At 41.1% G+C, this 22,857-nt stretch overlaps 1 protein-coding gene across 1 annotated transcript; it reads right to left on the reverse strand.

Moving 5' to 3' along the window:
- Positions 1-4,170: 4,170 nt before the first annotated feature.
- Positions 4,171-18,294, reverse strand: CBLIF (cobalamin binding intrinsic factor). The gene is made up of 9 exons (XM_008509895.2): positions 18,063-18,294; positions 17,244-17,420; positions 16,171-16,284; positions 15,595-15,735; positions 13,747-13,928; positions 9,825-10,002; positions 8,207-8,408; positions 5,607-5,725; positions 4,171-4,397 (listed from the first exon to the last, which is right to left on the reverse strand). Exons 1-9 carry the CDS (start codon positions 18,139-18,141, stop codon positions 4,336-4,338), a joined length of 1,254 nt encoding a protein of 417 aa, XP_008508117.2. The 5' UTR covers positions 18,142-18,294; the 3' UTR covers positions 4,171-4,335.
- Positions 18,295-22,857: the final 4,563 nt, after the last annotated feature.

Raw genomic sequence — 22,857 nt, forward strand, 5'->3', positions numbered from 1 at the left:
GCTGTGAGGAAGGACCTACTCCAGGCCTCTCTTCTTGGCTTGTAGATGGCTGTCTTCTCCCTGTGTCTCTTCACATCGTCTTCCCTCTATGCACGTGTGTCTGTGTGTTCAAATCTCCTGTGTTTATAAGGATGCCATGTATTGGATTAGGGCTCACCCTAATTACCTCTTTTTAACTTACTTCTTTAAAGAACCTTTTCGGGATAAGGTCACACTCTGAGGTACTGGGGGTTAGGACTCCAACACTTCTTTTTTTGCAAGAGGAGAAGGGGACACATTTCAGTCCCAGAGGGGTCGGAAACAGAGGTGAGAGATCAGGGGCAGAAAAGATCTTACTTGCCCCGTGCAAAGTGGAAAGTGGGCAAGTACAGACCCCTCCTCTCCATTTTACTTTCATTACTACCTCTCTGTCTGGAGCAGGACTGAGCTAGGGGAGGGGAGCAGCTTTACCTTTAAATGAAATTCAGGGTTTTGACTATCACACAGTGTCGGACCTTTTAGTTACTGAAATGAGAATATTTTCTGTGACTGGAAGTGACAACACAACTTTTTTTAGAAAAAATCAGAGAGTAATGAGAAAATGCAAAACACTGGTCTTACCAAGTTGATTTGGATAAGCAGCTACAGGACAAACTAAAGTTGATTTCTTCTAGCATTCTCTGAGTCCTATTCAATATAACTTGCATACTGGTTGTAGGATAGTTTGCATTTTTTTAAATGACTAGTGATGTTGAACTTTTTCTCATATCTCTGGTTTCATATATTTCTGTCTGTTTGTTTTTCTGCATGTGTAATTTGCTTGCTTGTGTACTTTGTTTTTCAATTGTACTGTTCGTTTCTTTCTTGTTGATTAAAAACTCTTGTCATATGTTAAGTATATTAACTCCTGTTTGGTTGTATATGTTTCAGTTCTTTTTTTCCAGTTTTCAATGTGTCCTTTACTTTTTTGAAGTATGACCATTTGTAATTTTTATGCAATGAAATCTACCAGTAATTTTCTTAGGAGTTTTTGACTCTGATAATATGCTCATAAGGGCCAGAAGTAGGGAATGTAATTTAATTCTTTTTCCAAGTTGAAAATCCTCATTTAGGGGCCGGCCTGGTGGTGCAGCAGTTAAGTGCAGCTCGGGTTTGCCGGTTTGGATCCCGGGTGCAGACACGGCACCGCTTGGCAAGCCATGCTGTGGCAGGCGTCCCACATAAAAAGTAGAGGAAGATAGGCACGGATGTTAGCTCAGGGCTAGTCATCCTCAGCAAAAAAGAGGAGGATTGGCAGTAGTTAGCTTGGGGCTAATCTTCCTCAAAAAAAAAAAAGTGAAAAAAGAAAATCTTCATTTAATATGTGACTTTATAATGTGCTAAATTGGCACGGAATTTTTTAAATATGGAACGCTTCATGAATTTGTGTGTCATCCTTGCACAAGGCCATGCTAATCTTTATAATCGTGCTGCCAAAGCAAGCACCCAGCATAAGTTTTTTGGTCTCTTTTGACATTCCGTTCCCATGTTCTCTCTGAAACCAGTGCTACACTGTTTTAATTATTGTCATAATTATGTCATAATAATGTGTGTTATTACACATTTTCATATATGTGTGATCAAATTCTACATTTTTACACTTTACAAAAAACCTCGTGGCTATGTTTAGCAAGTTCGATCTTCAAGATAGAATTTGGAACCATTTTGTTAAGTTCCGGTCTTTCTCCCTTTCCACTTTAATTTTCTTGGCTAGATTCTTTTTTTTTTTTCATTTTAATCTCAGAGCCATTTGCATTTCCGAGTGAGACTCGAGGCTTTTGATATTTCAAAGAATTATAGGATCTCACTTGGAACGGGCTGGAGGAGTCATCTGTTTCATTCCCCTTCCTTGTCAGTGTGTTATCCGCAATTGTGTACTTGCTATAGGTCATTCATGTATCTAGTTAAAGGCAGGTACAATTGTGTACAATTTTTAAATGGGGGGAAAGTATTTGGTAGCAATCTTCCCTCCCCCCTCCCCTCTCCCCTGCATCTTCACAGAAATATTTTTGTGTGATTGACCGCAGTCCTAAGGAAACTTTAGGCTTCACCAGCCATGGCCAGTAGAGGTCACAAGAGAGCTTATAGTCACTGAAACTGTGACCAAATGTATACCTGGGCATTAGGTATTATGCAAAAACGAGCCCACACAGGCTTCATTTTATTAAGGCATTTCCTCAAAGCAGAATTGCAACTTGTCGTAGCAGATTCAATGTCAACCTCACTCTCCTGTCCCCAACACCTGCCAATACAGATGAACAGAGTCAGTTAATTACTAGGCAGGTAGCTAAAACGAGTTTTTTATATGTGAAACCAACCTGTGATTCTCCCCTCTTTACTGTTTCCCAGGCCCGTCTCGTTCTTCCCGTTTCTATCAGTAGAGCAAAAGTCAAGAGTGGGACTCTTACACGCACACATACTCTCTTTCTCTCTCACACACACGTCTTCCTTTCGTTGCCTAATTTATTGTTAAACAAGAAAAAGTCATCTTTGTTTAAAATAATTTTTTCCCCATTTTCCAGTTGCCCAATTATTATGTTTTGAATGGAGAAAACTTAAAAAGCAGAGAAGCAAACAAAATCAGTCACCAATAATTCTATCCTGCAAAGATAACCACTCTAACGCTCTGATATGGATGACATTGTAACGTTGTGTGGTCTGTTCCCTTCACTTGGCTAGGCATCATGAGCGTCTATTCATGTCAGCAAGTGGTTATCTTCAACATGACTCAGTGACTTTTAAGTATCCCAAGATGTGGATCCACCAGGGTTTACCTATTCGTTGCCCTTTGTTGGGCATCTAGATTGTTTCCCTTTTTTCCACATTATAAACATTATGATATGTTATGAGAGCACTTATTCACCCCTCCCTGAGAGTTCCTTCCGTTACAGCAACAGTCCTGGCCTTTTTCTGGGGTACAGTGACTTACCTAATAGGTATGTTTGGGGTGAGGACCTGGACCTGTGTGGTTCACACCTTATTCTCCTGGGAGCCAGACTGTTACCAGAGAGCAGGTTCTTGCTCTGAGATGCCAAGAGGGGAGACCTGTGACAGGGCAGCTAAGTCTGTTTGCGTCTGGGGTTCACACAAAATTGGGAAGTATATTGAGGCTGCATATCTAAGATTCATTCTCTAATTGTCCCAGCAGACATTTTGTTCTTGTATATCTGTGTCCTTTTATGATTCTCACCTTTGTATAACTTTCAGAATTGGGATTTTTTTGGGGGTCAATGTTGAGTATATGTTAGGTCTTTTGATACACATTTTCATATCCTTCTCTGGAAAGTTTATACCAGTGGTGACTCCTTTCAGCAGACATTAGATTTGTGATTGTCTTTGAAAGCTTAAATTTTTCTTTCAAACTATATTTAATACATCATATATTATATATTATATATAGGGTGGGGTTATAGATGTATATCTACATTTAATATATAAAATATACTATATATTAAATTTTATATTACATATTAAACACAAAATGTATATTCAATATATATTTATATATATAAATTATGTAAAACTGTACATTTTAAACTTTATTTTGCCTGGAACAAATACAGTCATGCATCTCATAATGACGGGGACATGTTCTGAGAAATGCATCATTAGCCAATTTCATTGTCACGAGAACATCATAGAGTGTACTTGCAGAAACCTAGATGGCATAGCTTACTACACACCTAGGCTATATGGTATTAATCTTATGGGACCGCTGTCCTATATGTGGTCTGTAGTTGACCAAAGCATTGTTATGCGGTAAGTGACTGTATTGGAAATAGAAGGGGAGAGTTATGACGTAAAATCATTTACCTGGTTCTGCACTATCTGGGAGTCTCATATGAAATAATTTTGGCCATTTCATGTATGTATGTCTGTACGCGTGTATGTATGTATATATGTTTACACTAAGTGGTTTGAGAAGGAGTACTTGGTATAAGTAACAAAAATAAGAGTTTTTAAAAAATATATGGTTTCATTTGTAGAAATAAAAGACTGTGTTGGTTAATTAATCAAGAAGGTCAGAATAATCTCCAAAAATATCAACTGGGCTCTCCCTTCTCGCCTCACCCCAGGTTTAAACGATGACTGGCAGTCATTGCCTTAAGAAGCTGGACGTTTTTTTTTTTTATGAGTCACAGATACTGAGACTCAGGGGAAGTTTGCCTCATTTATTCTACATCGTGGTTTCCATGTTTTTACAAGGAATATGGTAGCATCGTAGATATCCACTTTTTTGCAGAGATTTGAAATGAAGTGAAAAAAATCCCAGCCATCCTTTGGAGATGTTTCATAGAACCTGCACCCATCTCGTGGTTAGTACTGTGTGAAATTGGCTGTGATGTGCTCATGGTTGAAGGGTATGTAGTCAGCAACTCCTGGAAACAAGCAGAGAATAACATGAGGTGACCGTGGTGCGTTATACCCACCCCCAGCTCCCAAAAGATCAGCCCACTGTTAGAGGAGTGAAATGGGCAGCTCGAGTAGCACAGAAGGAGCATGAAATTGAGATTTAGTGAGTCCTTGGTTCCAGTCTCTAGGTTGCCACATGGAGCATGTCTTTGGGCAAGTCGCTTACATTGTGTAAGCCTCCTTTCCCTCATCCACAAAATTGCGCTAAACATATTTACCCTGAAGAATTCTTTTCAGGATTAGAAATGATGACTGCCAGGTGCCTAATACAGTACCTGACATTTAATAAGTGTGCGGTAAATGGCGGTTCTTATTAAGATGGCTTATTTAAGCCGGTTAGAGCATTCAAGGCAGGGGCTTATGTTCATTTCTGAGGATTTTGTAAGGAATAAGGTAGGGCAGTGGGTTGAGAATGCTTGTCTTTCAGGGCAGGAAAGATAGATGATGACAAGTAGCTTTCAAGTAGACGGGCATCAGAAAGATTGACAATTCCAGGCCCAAATCTTTTTGGATCTCAAGGCCTTTCCTCTGCAAGAAGAGGGACACTACTACCTACAGAGCCGATGTGAGTGTGGAATAAGAGAACATCACCACACAAAGAGCCGTTCCTCCTCTCCCTCATGCTTGTCTCCCACTGGCTATGAATTCACTGTGCTTTTGTTGTATGTATACACATTTAGTTTGAAATCCCAAAGTGGCCGTCTTCTTAGAGCACATACTACTTTTTCAGTCTTTTTCTTTTTTTCTTTTGTCTCTCTCACATTATCTGCTTTTTCCTTTTTCAGCTCTTATTGCTTTAAGTCGATCAATCCACTTTTCTTGTGCACTGGATATTTTCCCACTGGCTCAGAGTGGAGTTAGGATTGATTTTTTGAAAAGCTATTTTAGATAGCCACCCATCCATTCTATCTATCTAGTCTGTCTGTCTATCATCCATCCATCTATCTATCTATCTATCTATCTATCTATCTATCTATCTATCTATCTAATCACTGTATATATATTCACAATATAGGCATATGTACGTATATGTAATCACTGTATATACAATTATTGTATATACACATGCAATCTCACAATTGTTGATTAAATGAGTGAATGAATTAAGTAAGGAAGTGAAAGAATGGAGCCTTCAAACTATGTAAGAAATGCCCAGATTCCTTTTCTTCTCTTACCTTCATTCAAAGGTGTTTTGCCACTGAGGAGCTGCCAGTATGTCTTGTGATGAACATTTTCAGCGATATTGTTGATAGAAGAGACGAGAGGGCCCCAAGATGTCATTGTGGTTTCAAATCTGTAAGAATAAAATCATGTATGATTAACATCTCCCTGGAGGTCAAGCAATAAAAGCTTAAGAGGAAGAGACAGAGACGTTCTGAATGCTTTAGAGATCAGATAAAATCATGCTCAAAAGAGAAAATGCAAATGATCAGTGAATAAAAAATTACTTCACTTGGAATGAAATGAAATGAAAATGAGTGGACTTTTTAGAAAACCTATCAATGAGTAAATTTAAAAAAATGTAAATGCTGAACAATGGGTAAATAATTATGTGAGTGATGGAATGAATATCCACGATTGAATATTTTGCAGTTATGAACACTGTATCTTTCAATAATTGTAAGTGACATGGGAAAATGATTGTGCAATCATGGTAAGTGAAAATGTGGGATACAAATTTTACATGAAATATGTCTGTCCTATGTTTATGATGGATCATAACTATATGTAATATGCACAGAAAAAGACACCAACAAAATTATAAAAAATATCAACAGTGATTAGGTTTTGGATGGACTGTAGATGCTTTTTTTTTCTTCTTTATGTTTTTTCCCTCAAAATGTCAACTATGTGCATTTATTACATTGACAACCAGAAGAAAAATCAGGCAAAATTAAAGCTAAGCTTGGTAAGCTTGGAGAAGAAGTAAAGTATGTTCAGAGGGTTGTTTGAAAATTATGTTTTTTAAATAACAGGGTGAATGACATTTTTTTTTTTTTTTTTTTTTGCTAGGAAAGATTCGCTCTGAGCTAACATCTGTTGCCAGTCTTCTTCTCTTTTTTTTCCCCTCCCCAAACCCCAGTACATGGTTGTAGATTCTAGTTGTAAGTCCTTCTAGTTCTTCTATGTGAGCCACCAGCCCAGCATGGCTACTGACAGACGAGTGGTGTGACTCCACACTTGGGAACTGAAACTGGGCCACCGAAGCAGAGTGTGCTGGACTTTAACTGCTAGGCCATCAGGGCTGGCTGGAAAATTAAGTATTCTTAAAATGACTTTTATCCTGATCTGTCTATAGAAGTTAGGGAAGTTATGGAGCTGGACTGTGGGCAGCAGGCACAATGTATTTAACTGAATCCTTGGGAATAGATCCTGTGTATCACTCAATTGTCAATTCCTTGGCCTTTGTCAATCTTTCTCCTTGACATCTCTGCAGAATTTGGATCATGTCATCTTTCCTTTGAAAGGATTTCCTCTTTTCCTTTTCATGATCTGGCATTTTCCCTCTACACGTCCTGTAGTTTAGTCTTTTCCATATTTATCTACTGCTTGATCTTTTTGCAAACTAAAAACATCCCCAAAGTTTAATTTTCCCCTCTGTAATTTATTTCTGGACTTTTTCCTGTCAGGAAAGGGTAGTGAAAAGAACATGAGCTTCAGAGTGCGTCAAATCTGGGTTCAGATCTCAACTCTATTAGTTACACATTGTGTGATTTTAGGAATACTACTTAACCTCTTTGGGCCTAAGTGGTTCTGTCTATAAAATGGGAATAATTAGATCTGTCTCATGGTTTTGTTGGGAGCATTGTGTCTGCCACCTTCTGTGCATTTCCTTAACTTGGATCATCATCTCTATCAGGTGACTATCCAATCTCTTTTGCCTGTTTTGATCTTTTTTTCCTAAGATTTCCTCTGTACCTCCAAAAGCTTCCTAATGTTTCTGTTTTGAGCACCCACAATTAAACGTATCTAAAGGAATAAAGTCTTTTTCTGTGAAAGACATTCTGTCTTCCTGATACTTCTATCATTAGTTTTGAAGCTTCTTTCTCTTGACCCCCACATCCAGTACTCACAGAGCCTGTGGAGTCCTCCTTGACATGAGTCTGTTTATCCCAGATGAAGTCCTCACCACTTCACAGCTTCATTGCTATAGTCATGCCTTAGCTTTTCTCCTTGTCTCCCATTCTCAAGCCTAATTAACATTTTACAACATGATTTTTCTTACTCAAAAACTTGTAATGCTTGTCTGCAATATGAAGTCTGATCTCCTTAGCCCGGTATTTGAGACTTTTTACAATATCACCCAACCTATCCTTCCAGACATCACTCACTTAATTCAGTCCTGTATTTTCTTCTCTAGTCCAGCTGACCTACTTATTGATCATGAATCCCTTGCTCATTCCTGTCTTGAATGTTTTCTTCTATATACTCCCTCTTCCTGGAATACCATCCTCCCGTATCTTCCTATTTAGTATCTATTCTTTGAATGTGGTCCAAAGCCGTGAACCTTCCTTGACTGTTCTCACTTACAATGGACTCTCTCTCCTTTGAATTCCTGTTTTGAAAACTCTGTCATATATTGACCTGTATATTTAATTTTTCATGAGAGCCTTGCCTAGTTAGTACATTGTAGTCCCCTCAAGGGGCTATTAAATAAAGATCTGTTCAATTATAAGAAGGAAAAAAAGTAAGAAAATGAAGGAAGGAGAGAGAGAGAGGATGGGAATTCAGGTTAGGCCTGCAGAGAATGGCGGATGTTACTTGTCACACTCACTTGAACATGGGATTTTTGCGCTGTGCTTCCTCTAGGACGACAAGGAGCACTGATCCGCTTTTTACACTAACATTGATGGTCACGTTGAAGAGCAGGTCCACCCCCCTCAGCTGGTTATTTATCGTGTATATGACAGTGATGTTGGATGCTGAGGTGGGAACAGTGGTAGGCTGGTTGGGTAGAGTTGGCTGCACCTCATTATCTGTGAAGAGTAAAGAGGCCAAATTTGTTAAAAGTTGTGGGATTTGTATTACAGGTGGAAAATCTCTGTTACTGGCAACTCATCCCAGAAAACATTTCAAGAAATGGCAGTGAGTTTGGGGCTTTTGTGGATTGTTCTTAGGAACTGGTGTGATCTATGAAGCTCTCCTTTCCATTCTGGAGAATTGCTTGTAGCTGAAGAACTGACAGACAGTTTTACAATGAACATTTATTTTGTTAAAAGAATTTGTAATCTAAAGGGAGGATTGTGAGCCCTATGTCGTGGTATTTTACATGTATTCATTGTTCAGTTGTGGTTTTTGTTAATCCTAAAAATCTAGAAGCAAAAGTGGTAAGTTTCAGACCATTTAACAAAATACCTGGGCAGCTAGTGTAAAATCCTATGAAGGACTCCGTTGCCGCCTTGCTAAAGTTGCAAAATCCTTGGGAAGCAGCCCAAGGAGTTGGGTGAATGTGGCTGTGTTTGGTATGATGGGGATCAGCTTACTTGATTGTGGTCTCTATGGGTTCTGCACTGAGATAGACAAGGAGCTTATTAATCTCTGCTTGTCTTAGGAAGGCCATGCAACAGAAGATGAATAATGCTTTATATTAGCATTTAATTAGAAAGAAGAGTTGGAAGAATCTATACCAAAGATTAGCTATTTCTGGAGTGATAAAATTTTTATGTAGGACTCTCACTTTCTAAACGCATATTTCTGCAATATTTGAGTTTTAAGTATAGGTGTATTATGTTTGTAATTAGATAAAATAAAGATATTTTACATAAAAAGATAGCATGCCAGGATTCCAGCCCATCCCTTTGGTGTGCTATAAGCACCAAGACTTCATATTTAGATCTCCAAGGCTTAGCTGAAATGTCAACTTTGTTCTTCTCCTAGGCTCACAAAATCAATGATTGGTCACACTTTCTTTGCTTTTGCACTGTATGTAGCTTCTATTTCTATTTAATACTTATTTTATTCTTCCAAATATTGTAGTTTTTGTCTACATATCTGTCTCCTGACTTTGTAAAGAGCAGATATGATAAGATGCTGCATAATGTTTGATACATTTGTCAAATGAGTGAATGAAGTTATGTCATTTGATGGTTAGGACCATGGGCCTTCCCTCTCCATCAGCATCCCACAAAATGCTTTACCTATGGTAGGTGCTCGATAAGTGCATGATGAATGAAGTAGACATGGGGGCTGAATTCTGAGGGCAGGATGGCAAGGCTGTGTGTTAGCACACAATTCTTGGGGACTGGAAGTCACATGTGGTTCTGCCTACATCTGGACATAATGGAGTAATGGATGTAATAAGCTCCTACACCACTTAGAAATGATCCACATATCATTCTTGCATAAGTTGCTACTTCATGACTTAAGGAGAGGCAGGTGTTAAGAGTTCTTACCAGGGCTGCAAGACACCTGGGGCACATCTAGGTATGTCTTGCCTTTAAGGGAAGGGAGGATTTGGGCAATGGACATGGGGTTGTGGAATTTTCCCTGCTCAATCTCGTTAAGTATTGTATCCATGGTCTCCTTGCAGTTCCATTCCTTTTTAGGTTTCTCAGGTGTTACAGAGAGAGCCTGGGACAGAAAAAGAGAGAGATAGAGAGAAAGAGAGAGAGAATGGTTAAGCATAGCTGAGAGTTGGCTTTTATAAGCCTTATAATGGATAGACTTGTTCACTAATCTTTGTCATCACCCAGAGTCCAAAATCAAAGCTGCACGAAGTTTGGGATGACGTCTGTCTGGTTCATTGCTGCGTCTCCACCACCTAGCTCAGTGTCTGTCACATAGTAGTCACTCAACACATATCTGTGCAGCATTCAGATTCAGGGAACACTGTTAGGGCTTCTGTGTTTACTAAGAGTTCTTGGATGCAGAATGAGGGCGAGAGCTGGGCTAACTGAGCTCCAGGGAGAGGTTAGTCTAGGACAACCTGGCCATCTAAATGTGGTAGGCCTTTTGTTTTTGGTTGTCCTGCATGCCCTTTGGTGGATTCCTCACACACTTTGTGATCGTGGGAAGACTATCAGCCAGAGGCTCCACAACCCTGGCTACTGGAGTGGACTCATGGCCTGGGCTGGGCTAAACATAGAGTGCTATCCTCTTGGTGGCAGTGATTGGCAGGCACACGCACTAATCAGAGTTCTTCTCTGGTATACAGACATTGGGAGAGAGAGGTATTTTTTCTTCCTGCTGGGGTTATTCAGAGCTTACTTGTATGGTTATATGAGTAAGTAAGCTGCTAGTACTATCTTCCTCAGCCACTTTGAAGAAGCCATGAGAAAAACCAGGGCTGAGAGATGAAAAAAGAGTAGTCTCTAATATTATGATTTGAGCCCTTTATTCAGATTAATCCTGAAATCACCTACTCCAGCCCTGGACCCCCCAGTTTATGTGAAATAGTAAATCTCCATTTTTTTCTTAAGCAAAAGTTATTTGGGTTTCTGTTATTTGCAAAATCAGTCTTGATTAATACACCCCAAGCAATTCATTCTAATTTGCTGAGTTTTTTAAATCTCGTGGATAAAATAGAAATAATAATTCCTGCATACTTTTGGGGGGATCCTTTGAAGTTCAGATGGGATGATATGCGAAAGCGTTTAATAGTTTGTGATGGGTAAGCTGTCGTTACCACCTTCTTCCTTTAGGGTTGTGCTGATCACAGCCACCAGAGCACGTCAATGGGCTGGGATTGCTGATTTACCTGAAGCTTGGGATGGGAAATGGGAGAAGGGAGAGGGGAGTCAGAAATGGCTCTGTGACCTAGAGGCAGTACTTTGAGCAACTGAGCAGGTTTGACAGACATGACCATCACTGTTCAGCTTGGCAACCATGAACTGTGGCTCTTACCAGAGGCCCCTTTACAGGGCAGTTTGGTTTAAGGGGCATCAGGTAGGTACTCCCCAGCAACCATATCTTGTCCACATCCCACACTCACCTCCCGAATCCCAATATGGGAGATGTACCCCCTTGGGATAAAATATTACCACTGTCAACACTCTAGAGAGTAGTAACACATTCAGCCGTGAGAAGTCATTCATAACTTTGCGTGAAGAAGTTTATCAGATCCCTCTCCAAGTTAAGTTCCTATCAGAGGAAACTTGCAAGCATTGGCATATTGATGGAAGAAAGAGGAGAAATTCCAGAACAGAGGAAATGGCCCGCCAATGCCTTTGAGAACCTAGAAGACGGTGAGTGAAGGCAGAAAATGAAGATGAATGTCAACCCTCCTCTGCCGGGGGAGACCACAAACAATTATGGAACACCATGTTGTGCCTGTGATTTTTGTATACCTTTGCAACCTTGTTATGATGAGGAAAAGGAAATTCAGAGAAATTCAATATTTGCCTAAGATGGTAACAGATGCAGGATTCAAACCTAAGTTGTTACAGGTCCAGAGGCTTTCTTTTTCCACACCAGAACATTTTAGATTAGAAAAAGGTTATATGTTGGCCATCTGGTGTTTTCAGACTTCAAGCTGCCTGGGTAAACTCTGGATATGGGCCATAAGGAGGGCAGGGAGAGGTTATGCATCCTAACCGAAAAGAAATCCACGTGGCCTATGATATCTGGATATGGGTGAGGTCCTATCTCTTCATGGAAAAGCTTTAACTCCCAGGAACAGCTTATCAGAGTGTACCCTGCAGGTGATGAAATCCCAAACAGAATTCCCAAGTCAAATTAGCAAAAGCAAACACTCCTCTGTCTGGTGCTAAGGTGAACTGAGGTTATTTTCAAGGAGTCATAAATAAAACCCGTGACGTATTCCTTCCAGACTGCCTTTGTTCCTCCACAAAGCTGTCTAGATTTGAGCCCTGGGCATGCTCTTGTACGATTCAGCCACAGAAAAAACAGCGTTTGTTCTATGGCAGTATTTCATTGACCATGACATGACATGGAAACTTTGTTCTCATTCATTGCTCCAATGGCACATTGGAGTGGGGATTTTGTGTTTACTCTTAGGCTAAAATGAACTAATTTCTGGTCTGTTTATGCCTTTTGCCAATTTTTTTAATTTTAATTTTTTAAATTATTTTTTGTTGAGATACAATTGACATGTAACATTACATTAGTTTCAGGTGTACAACATAGTAATTCTATGTTTGTATATACTGTGAAATGATCACCACAGTAAGTCTAGTTAACATCCATCACCACACAGTTACATTTTTTCTTGTGATGAGAACTTTTAAGATTTACTCTCTTAGCAACTTTCAAATATACAGTACAGTATTATTAACGATAGTCACCATACTATACATTACATTGCTAATTTTTAAAGTGTGGAATATCACTGACAGTCTCCATATTCCCCCACCCCCAACCCAAGAAAGAATTTCTTTCTAACACTAGTCCAGAGCCATATTAGATTTAGGGCTGGCATTGCATAGGGCTGGCATTGTAACTCCATGGTTCTCCGTTTCCTGGGCTTTCTGAGTTGGAAAGGTCATGGTGTAGTTTTTCTCTTAATCTCATAGGGCATTTTGAGAATTTAGAGCACACGTTTCTTAGTTTGGACTAGAGGATTTGGCCACAGATGAATTTTTAATTTCTGATTCTAGTTGGTTATCTCTCCCCACTGTCATTGGTGCGTCTTCCATGGAAAGATGCTGCCCTAATCAACCCTCATCAATGGGGAGGTTGTATTTGGAGCTATGTCAAGCAGCATCTTACAGAAGCCAAGCCTGAGAATCACTGCTAAGGAAGCACAGGACTGAGTATAGGCTTGGCGATCAGATACCCCTGGCTCTGCCGTTTATCAGGTCTCTTTGTGAAGCTGAAATGAGATTGAAATTGTAACAGAGCTTGCCCAGGATTAAATGTCCAGTCAGCTTTAGATTATTTTCACAAATCGCTTTGAATACAAGCCCACCTTCTTTGGACCAAGATGAAGGGCTGAAAAGAGGACACTTGATTGACAAGATGGAATCAGAAAATTCACTATTTTCTTGAGAACCTACTTTAATATCTTATTTTTTATACATCAAACTTTCAACAGGCTATAATTATTATGAACAAACTGATCATTATTAATAATAAACCAATCAATTTCTTGGATTTATTTATTCCTTTTTTTTTTCCCCAAAGAGGGGAAAGGAGTTCATGTATATTTGTTTTTATACTTTACCTATGAGGTAGGGAGACATTAACACTTACCTGCATTTTACCAGTAGAGAAACTGAGGCACAGGCACCACAAGGAACCCACCTCAAGTTCCACCAGCTGGTCTTTCCGAGAGATATTAGCAGAAGCCTAGGCTCTTGATCCTACAGTCTAGGCTTATTGGCATGGACCCAATGAAGAGCATCAATGATGTGTTACCTGCATGGCAAGGCCAGTGCTGTAGATGCTTCCAATGATGCCATTGTCTTGGATTCTTATGCTGATATTCTCCACAATATCCTTCAGTACCTGACCAAACAGGACTCTGTAACCTTCCTCTGAACCTACAGGGATCTTATTGTACATACAGGTCAGAGCTAGTGTCGCCATTGCTCCCGTGTCTGTGAATAAAAGTGGATGCAGGGGAGGATAAGACAACCACCACCACCACAATATGAACAACTAACATTTATTATGTGCTTACTGTGTTCCAGGTACACTAACCCCTTTTCTCTTTGGGACAATCTGTGAAATGGGACCTATAATTATCTCCATTTAAAGGATGATAAAATGGAGGCTCAGAGGGGTTAAGTAACTGCCCAAGGCCACACAGCTAGTAAGTAGCAGCACCAGGACCTGAATGCAGATCTGTATGACTCCACAGCTCATGCTTTTAATTAATGTAGACTGGCAGTATATTCAATCCCACTTCTCTTGTCCCAGTGTTTAGCTTTCAAAATGTGACCAGTTCTTGAAGGCCTGGCCATTACCACCTCTCAGTGAAGCCTCCTCTGGTCATGCCAGCACAACAGCTGTAGTCTCTTTTCTGAACTCCTTTAGCATTTGTTTTTTGTACCTGTTTTGCTATCTCGATGCTTTCTTCTGTGTTTTGTGCTCTGTGAGCTCTTGGATGGTGGGAACTTTGCATCTCTCATAGCACCCAGCGCAGGAGCTTTTTCATTATTTGCATGTGAAAACATGTGAGGACTGAATGTGTAATCTCTGGCATGATAAGACCAGAACAAATAAAAGGCTTGCCAGATGGCATCTTTTCTTTCGTTGATCTTTCCCTCCCCACCTCAATCTCCATCTGAAAATAACCTCAGTAAGGCTGACAGTGTTGTTGGGACCAATGTTGGCAAAGAAGTACAAATTTCCTCAACTTGCAGAGATGCCCCAGCAATGCCTGAAGTCCCAGATGGGAAACAGAGGCCAGTATGTTGTTTACCTGCAGCGAGGGTACTTGGGTACATATCTACCTCGCTTGTTGGTCTAGTAGAGCCCGGAATGAGAGATTGCTGATAAGGCCCATATAAGTGGGGGAAAACCTGATAGAATGCTGTTATTGCTTAGAGAGTGGCAGAGGAGAAAAGACGACCATGAATGAGGGGCATAATAGTGGCTCTCACAAAGGGCATTATACAGAACAGTGACCATTATCCACAGAAGGGTAGACAGAAGAAGGACATGGTGTATCCACAGAAGGGTAGACAGAAGAAGGACATAGTTTCCATCTACAAGCAGCCATATGCTTGCAGAATTAAGGAATAAGATGGTTCCAGTGTATCCTTGAAGGGGAGCATCGTGGGTTTAGGGTCCAGAGAGTAGCTGTTTAATAGAAACAGGATATTTGGATGTTATAAGGAGGAACATTGAGAAGAATAGAGTGTGGAAGCATCAATAGTGATGAAAGAGAAAGTTCAGAGGACGTCTGAGTCTAGACATTGATTTAATAATTTAACAATTTGCCTGGGAATGACTCCACCTCCTGAATTGGGTGACATGTTTATTGCTGCCCATGGAGATTCTGGCACTACCAGACATTTCAAGTATCGTCCTGGTTTCCATGTTTTACTATCTTTCTTTCATTTATTCCTTACCTCACATGTCGAACAAATACTTGTTAAGTATGTCCCATCTGTAGACATTTTCGTGGTCCCCAGATCCTCCTCCATATAAAGCTCCCCCTTCTTTGTCCTCCCACTTTGTCCTCCACTTCTACCATTCGGTACCCTCGAATGCTCCCTACTCAGGACAGTGTTTGAAAGTGGTGAACTAACTACTCACCCATGTTGAAGGGAGAGGAATTGGCCAGCAGGGTCTTGGCAAAGCGGGCTGCTATTGGTAAGGTTGTCTCAGGGTTCTTCTGACACAGTGCCAAGATCGCCAGACTGGGTCCATAGAAGGTTGAAGCTTGGGTACTGGTGCCTTGGGAGGGGATAGAGGGCCCTCATAAGACTAACATTTACCATAATGAGGACATTTGTGAAAAAGGAAAAGCCCAACCTTTTTTCAATAGAAATTTCTAGAAAACTTATCCAAAAAAAGAAAGACATGATATTGGCGAAAGATATTGTCAACGTTTCTCAGAATAAGAATGGCATCTGGCATGAGAATAGAATAAAAGGGATGATGCTGTCTTCAGGTGATGGCATAAGTCTGTGTCCCCAGGATAGTTGTCTTTTCTAGTTCATTTGGATGGGAAGTGAATACCCATTTGTGGGATTATCACAGGGAACGTGAGTGGAGATGCATTGTGTCTTTTCTCTAACTGTCCACTCTCCCATCCTTTTCTTTCTAGCTTTGAAATTCTCAGGAAGGACTCTTTGCTTCACTCTCCCCTCCCTTTGGATGAGATCTTACTTGAAGGTACCCAGTTTTCCATTTGTCCCTGTAGAATTGATACTCTATTTCCAGGGTCTCGGCAGGAAGAGGTGAGGGCCATGATGGTGAGGGCAAGCTGACCAATGGTCGGGTCTGTTGAGTAAAGAAAAAAATCGTTAAACAAAGGCTTGCTCAGGGAGAGAGCACCAGGGGCCAGGGCTGAACTCTCTGCTTCTTTCCAGATCATTTTGATTTTTTTAATAATGTGATTTGATAGTTTTTTGATATTTCTTAAGGAAAGAAGTATGGAAAAATACTTAAGAAATGTTTAATCTAATGGCCTCTGTGTGACTTGATTATTCCATTAAGAGTTCCTGGGGGCTGACCTGGGGGGCGTAGCGGTTAAATTCGTATACTCAGCTTTGATGGCCCAGGGTTCACAGGTTCAGATCCCAGGTGTGGACCTACACACTGCTCATCAGGCCATGCTGTGGTGGCATTCCACATACAAAATAGAGGCAGATTGGCATAGATGTCAGCTCAGGGACAATCTCCCTCAAGCAAAAAGAGGAAGATTGGCAAGGGATATTAGCTCAGGGCCAATCTTCCTCACCAAAAAAAAAGAAAAGAAAAGAAAAGAAAAGAAAAAGAATCCCTGCTGTCTGTTTAGAAAAGCAGCAAGAATACCCATACAAATTCATATATGAAATAGTTCCAAAATAATTTTAACTTTATTGCTAACTTGAGCCTCAAGGCAACTCCTGCGAGATTTTATTATTATCATTGTGATTGTCACTATTAATGTTATTGTTATAAAATCGTCTGCATTTTGCAAATGAGGAAGTGAGGTTGAGTGGGATCAAGTGATCTGTTCAAGGTCACAGAGTTAATGAGTGGCAGAGCCAGAACTGGAAGCCCTCTCTTGTTACAGCTAGTGTAGAGAGCTCTTTCAGCTTTACTGCCCTCCTCTGTGAATGCCCTGGATAAACACATATTTCTTTCAATATGGATGATTTCGGTACAATCACAGGTAGCATTGGAGTGGGGGCATGTGGAGCTAGGGTCTGGGGGTGGAGATTCAGAGAGCATGTGGAGGGAGTCTGACTTCTTACCAGCTGCATCACTGGCCATGAGCTGGTAAGTCAGGAGCTTCTGCACCTCCAAGTTGTAGGCTCCAGCCAGGTTCATAGCAATCAGGACACTGGGGTTTGGGAAGGCTGAGCTGGTTACAGAATTCTCCATAAGCACTTGTAGACCATTAACCAAGGGCTGCTGTGCCGAGGGAACAGCTGAGAAGAGAAAAGCCATTCGCTAAACCCCTGTCCCCTCATTGCCTCTTTGCAGAAACATCTTTCCTGCATCTTCTAGGAGAAGATGGATTAGCATAAAGAGAAATGGAGAAAACATTGAGATTTTCTTTTGAGGCCAATTACTCCCTATATCTTCTCAAATAACCCTTATCTTTAAGAAAGAGATTTCTCACTTAATAACTTCAAGCAATATGCCTCACAGAGGTTTCATATTATTTCTAGCACATTCTTAGAAGTCATTGATTTCCTTGCGTCTATTTTTTTCTCACTCACGAAAAATATGAAAGTTTTGGGATAAGACCTATCCTCAGCAAGTACCCTACATTCCCACTAGTAGTGGTAACTTCAGAACAACCTCTGACTATCTCAACCGTCATTTCTGCAACAGCATGTCAATCTCTCAAGATGAAATGCATAGACTTGCCTCTCAAACAACTTATGCTGTTAAGTCAGGAATGATAAACCACACACACTCACACCCTGACTCGTCCATTTTGGAACTCCCCTGCAGTGATCGCTATTTTCAACCGCTTTCTCACCAGCAGACTTCCGTGTCTGAGGTTTTTGCCTATCTCCACGGGAACTACTCCCTTGGCCTCCTTGGAAAAAACACATACTCACAGCATGAGCTTCGGCTCTGGGTGCTGGACCCAGCCATAGCCCAGAGAAAGTTCACGAGGTAGAGGGCAGACCAGGCCATCCCACCCTCTCCTGTCCCGTCCTCGTCTTCTGTCCACAAATCCCGGGGTGTACAAGTGGAATATTTCTCTACTTTCTCTTTATGTATGCTTCACTTTGTAAAGCAGTCTGCCCTGCTCCTCCTTCTGCCAGCCTCTCTTCACCACCTGTGCTGACCTTGCTCTCCCTGATAGAACTTACTTCCATCTGCTTATCTAAGTTTACCTACTACAGACGTTCCAAGGTGTCTGAAGGTCACTTCTAGGCAGCACAGTCATATGAGAAACCCAGCACAGGCTGGGTATGCAGTGAAGACAAGGATGACAATGAGCCCTTTATCAAAATCCTGGATTGTTACACTGGGAGGTTGGCGAACATATGAGTACAAACAAGACCTCCTCCTGGGCCTTTTTACATCCGCAGAGATGACCTCCTGGCTTTTGATCAGAGACCACTTCATTGAGGTTTGGGCGATTCCTAAGGCACCACCTCCCTTTATGGTCCAAGGCACTTGCTTTGCAATATGCTTTTAGGTTCTCAGGCGAGGGTCTGCCAGATGGAGTCAGGCTTTCTGCAGTTAATTTAATTGACGTCACTGGATTCCAGCCTAAGCTCTTTGAAGGTGTTTGGCTTTAGGCAAGCAATGGATCACAGTTTCCCAGAAATGGTTTTGTTTGATTTTTCTTTCCTGATCTGCAGGTGAAAGTGATTTCAAATGCCGGGGCTTTCAGATATTATCTTTTAAAGTATGTAATTAGAAAACGAAGGATCAATGACCTATATTAACTATTAAGCATATATATATTTTTCAGAAATGTAGCTATATTATAAAGCAAAATGTATCTCCCTATAACAGAGAACTGGAAATAATACCTTGAGATTATGAAGGAGGGGGCTAATTTTTTCTAACTACTGGATGTTAAGCAGCTCCTTTTAGGGAGACATTCTTCAGTGGCTCCCATCTTTAGAATAAACTTCAAAGTCCTTTTAATGACCTACAAGGCCCTGTAAGATCTGACTTCTGGTTTCCTTTCCAACCTCACCTCCAACCACTTTCTCCCTTGCTCACTCTGCTCCAGCCACAGAGAACTTCTTGGTCCTTGAACCCAACAGTCACCTTTGCACTTGCTGTCCCCTCTGCCCAGAACACTCTTCCTCCAAATTTTCTCAAGGTGGCTCCCTCACTTCCTTCATGTCTCTGCTCAAAGGTCAGGTGTCAGAGAGGCCTTCCCAGACCATTGTATATAAGACAGCCTCACCCCCACCGACACCCACTGTGCCCCTTACCTGCTACAACTCCTCACTGCTCTGTCCCCAGCACTTGGGACACTATCTGGCTCACAGTAGGAATCAAACAAATACTTTTTGGATGAGTGAATTAATAAACAAATATAAGACATGAGTTATAGCACTTTTTTCCTTTCTCGGGGAGTGTTGGTGGTCTTGTGAGGTGAGGGCACAGGGTGCATATTGGGGTGTGCTAGACGTCTTCTAACATCACCCCATGTTCCTACCTCCTGGTATTCATGCTCTGGTGTAATCTCTTTCTCTAGATTGTATGTTGGCCTGGCTTCTAATGAATATAACACAGCAAGGGTGATGGGATGAGGTTACAGAAGACCAGCTTCTCTCTTGCTTGCACTTTTTCTCTGGCTCTTCTTGCTCCTTGCTCTGAGAAAGGCAGTGGCCATGTTCTTAGCTGCCTTGTGGAGAAGCCCATGTGGGGAAGAACTGTAAGCAGCCTCCAGCCAACAGCCAGGGAGGGGGAGTCCTGCCAACAACCACGTGAAGGGGCAGCTCCATTCCCCAGTCGTGTTTTGAGATGAAGGCAGCCCCAACCAACATCTTGATTGATGCCTTGTGAGAGACGCTGAGCCAGAGGACCCAGCTAAGCCATCCCTGGATTCCTGACCCACAGAAAGTGAGATGATAAAGGTTGTTGTTTTAAGCCATTAAGCTTTAGGGTAACTTGTTACACAATATGTAACTAATATATGGCATATGGTGGGAGGTGAGACCAGAAAGATAGTTTGGGTCTCCATGGTGGAGGGCCCTGCATGCTTTATAAAGGAGTAGTAGGCAGAATAATCGCCCCCCCCCCCCAAGATGTCCACCTAATTCTCGGACCTGTGAATATGTTAGGTTACATGGTAAAGGTAATAAAGTTGCACCATGGAATTAAGATTGCTAATAAATGGATTTTAAAATAGGAGGATTGTCCTGGATTAGCTCAGTGGGCCCAATGTAATCATAGAGGTCCTTACAAGTGGAAGAGGCGGGCGGTAGAGGTAGAGTCAGAGATGGAGATATGACAATGAAAGCAGAGGTCAGAATGATACAATTACTTGCTTTGAACATGGAGGGGGCCATGACCCTGGGAATGCAGGCATCTTCTAGAAGCTGGAAAAAGTGAGGAAATGGCTTCTCCCCCAGAACCTCTAGAAGGAACACAGTCCTTTCAACACCTTGATTTTAGCCCAGTGAGACCCATTTTGGACTTCTGACCTCCAGAACTGTATGATGAAAAATTTGTATTAAGCTAATAAATTTGTGATAATTTGTTACAGCAGCAATAAGGATCTAATACAGGATTAGGAACTCAGCATAGCACTGACCTTGGTCCAGAGCCTGCTCATGACCATCCTGAGATGATTCACACCTGGTGTGCCTGTTTTTTAAACATGCACTTCCTTATAAATTACCACTTACAGCCATGGTTGCTGCAAGACTGATTATGACACAATTGTTTCAATTAGTAAATAACTTGCAGAACAGGAACCACATAAGCCATACATTACTTAATTCATATATTTTGGCAATTCTTGGCTAACCATTGACTGGGCTTCTTTTTTTTTTTTCCTTTTTTTTCTTTTTTTCTTTCTGTGCCTAATTTTTTGCTTTCAAAGTGCCCAGACTCTCTCTGGACATTTGTGCTGATTATTCTTTGCTGTGGCAGCAGGTGAAAGTTTCTCCTCTCAAGTTCAGTCTTGGTTCTGGAATAGTCTCAAGCCTTAGGGGCTTCTCGTAAGGCAAGTGTGACCAGAGCTGTGTTTCACTGGCCAACGTTAGTGGAATGCTGAGGGACTGTTCCATTAGCCATCGTGTCTATGTCTGAGATGAAAGGCGTTTCTATCAGACAGCAAGGTTGCTACATTCTACTTAGAGACCACTGGCTGGGAGAAACTCAGCTGTCTCTGTTAAAAATGGAGGCTTGTAGCGGTATAGGGAGGTGTTAGAAAACATAGCGGCTTAAAGTGAGACCTGATATTTGATCCAATCAGAAGACTTTATTATAACTGCAAAGGAAATGACTTTTTAATTCTGTGACTGAGTGTTATTTGATGCCATGTCAGTATACCAGTTAGAATAATCTCCTAAATCACATTTGGGAAAATAGGTCTAATGCAAATTGAGTGCTTTACTGGTGTTAGCTGAATATTATTGAAGGTGAACTAGAATCATTAAGAGAGAGTCAGGGATCTCAAAGGGACCTATTCCAACTTTGTTAGATTGAGATTCCACTTCACTGCTGAATTTCAGGGTCAATGCTGTTCTGTTATTTTGATATATTTGTGTTCATGTTTTTTTGCTTGGGCTTCCTTATTTTTCCTTATGGACAAAACTGACCACGTGTACTGGTTTTCCCAGAACAGTCCTAGTTCTTAAGCTGTTTTTTTCAAATTTCATTATTAATAATGTTCACTTTCACTCTTGGTGTTGTGGTTGGACGCTAAACTTTATGGTCACACTCTTTATGATAAACAGTAGTGCCAATTCTAACAATCCATTGCGGTCTAGTTATGAGGGCATCAGTCACAGCCAGTTCATTAGGGCCAGGGGAGACTTGAACCTGAGAGTCAAGGATCGGTACCAGAAAGCAGCGTGGAGAAGATGGTTCAAACTCTGACCATGAAGCAGGGCTGCTGGTGGAGGGGAGGAAGCTAAGATTATCATGAAGAAAACACAGGAGGAATGACGGAGACGCTTCTAAAATAACTAATTCTGCCTGAAGCCATCTTCCTTGTGGGGGTTGCTTTAAATGGCTTACTTTATGCTTTATCTGAAGCATCTTTTGCCCTTCGGCATCTTAAAGGCACTTCCGATTTCTGACTGTATGTGCATGTGGCTCAGGCACTCAGTATAAAGTGTACCCAGCTCATGCTGCTTAGACACGATTCAACTTTTTTTTTTTTTAAAACAATATGAATTCTGCCCAAATAAACATCAGATATGAATTTTTTGCATGTATTTTGATGGTATGAGTATCAGGGTTATTTTTATGGGGAAATAAAAGGAAAATAAATGTAGGAGAAGAAAAATGGGACTCAAGCAAGATGGCTGGAGGAGATGATACCACTCCTGAAACTTTATGGACTGACTTTTTATGTATAAGCCTCACATTTCTCTCTCTTTCCAGAGCAATATTTTTCTTTCTACTCACTGTCTGCGTGAGGCCAACATGTCCACTTAGTTCCTCCCTTGCCTCTGGGTCTCAGAGAGCTCAGTCTCCCTAGAAACTTTCTACGTGGTCTCATTGGTTGCTGCTGCAACGTTAGACCTAGAACCTTGTCTCCATTTTCCCCAGTTGCCCAAGGTCACCCACGTGGTTATTGGGGGAACCTTGAGTAGAACTCAGCTTAGTAGACATGAGGTCTATGTCTTTTACTTCACTTCTTCCTGAGGTGGTCTTCTCGCTAATAATAATTCCCTTTTGTAATGAAATGATTAGAACATGCTC

Source organism: Equus przewalskii, chromosome 11, assembly GCF_037783145.1.
Source record: "Equus przewalskii isolate Varuska chromosome 11, EquPr2, whole genome shotgun sequence".
NCBI classification, from domain to species: domain Eukaryota; kingdom Metazoa; phylum Chordata; class Mammalia; order Perissodactyla; family Equidae; genus Equus; species Equus przewalskii.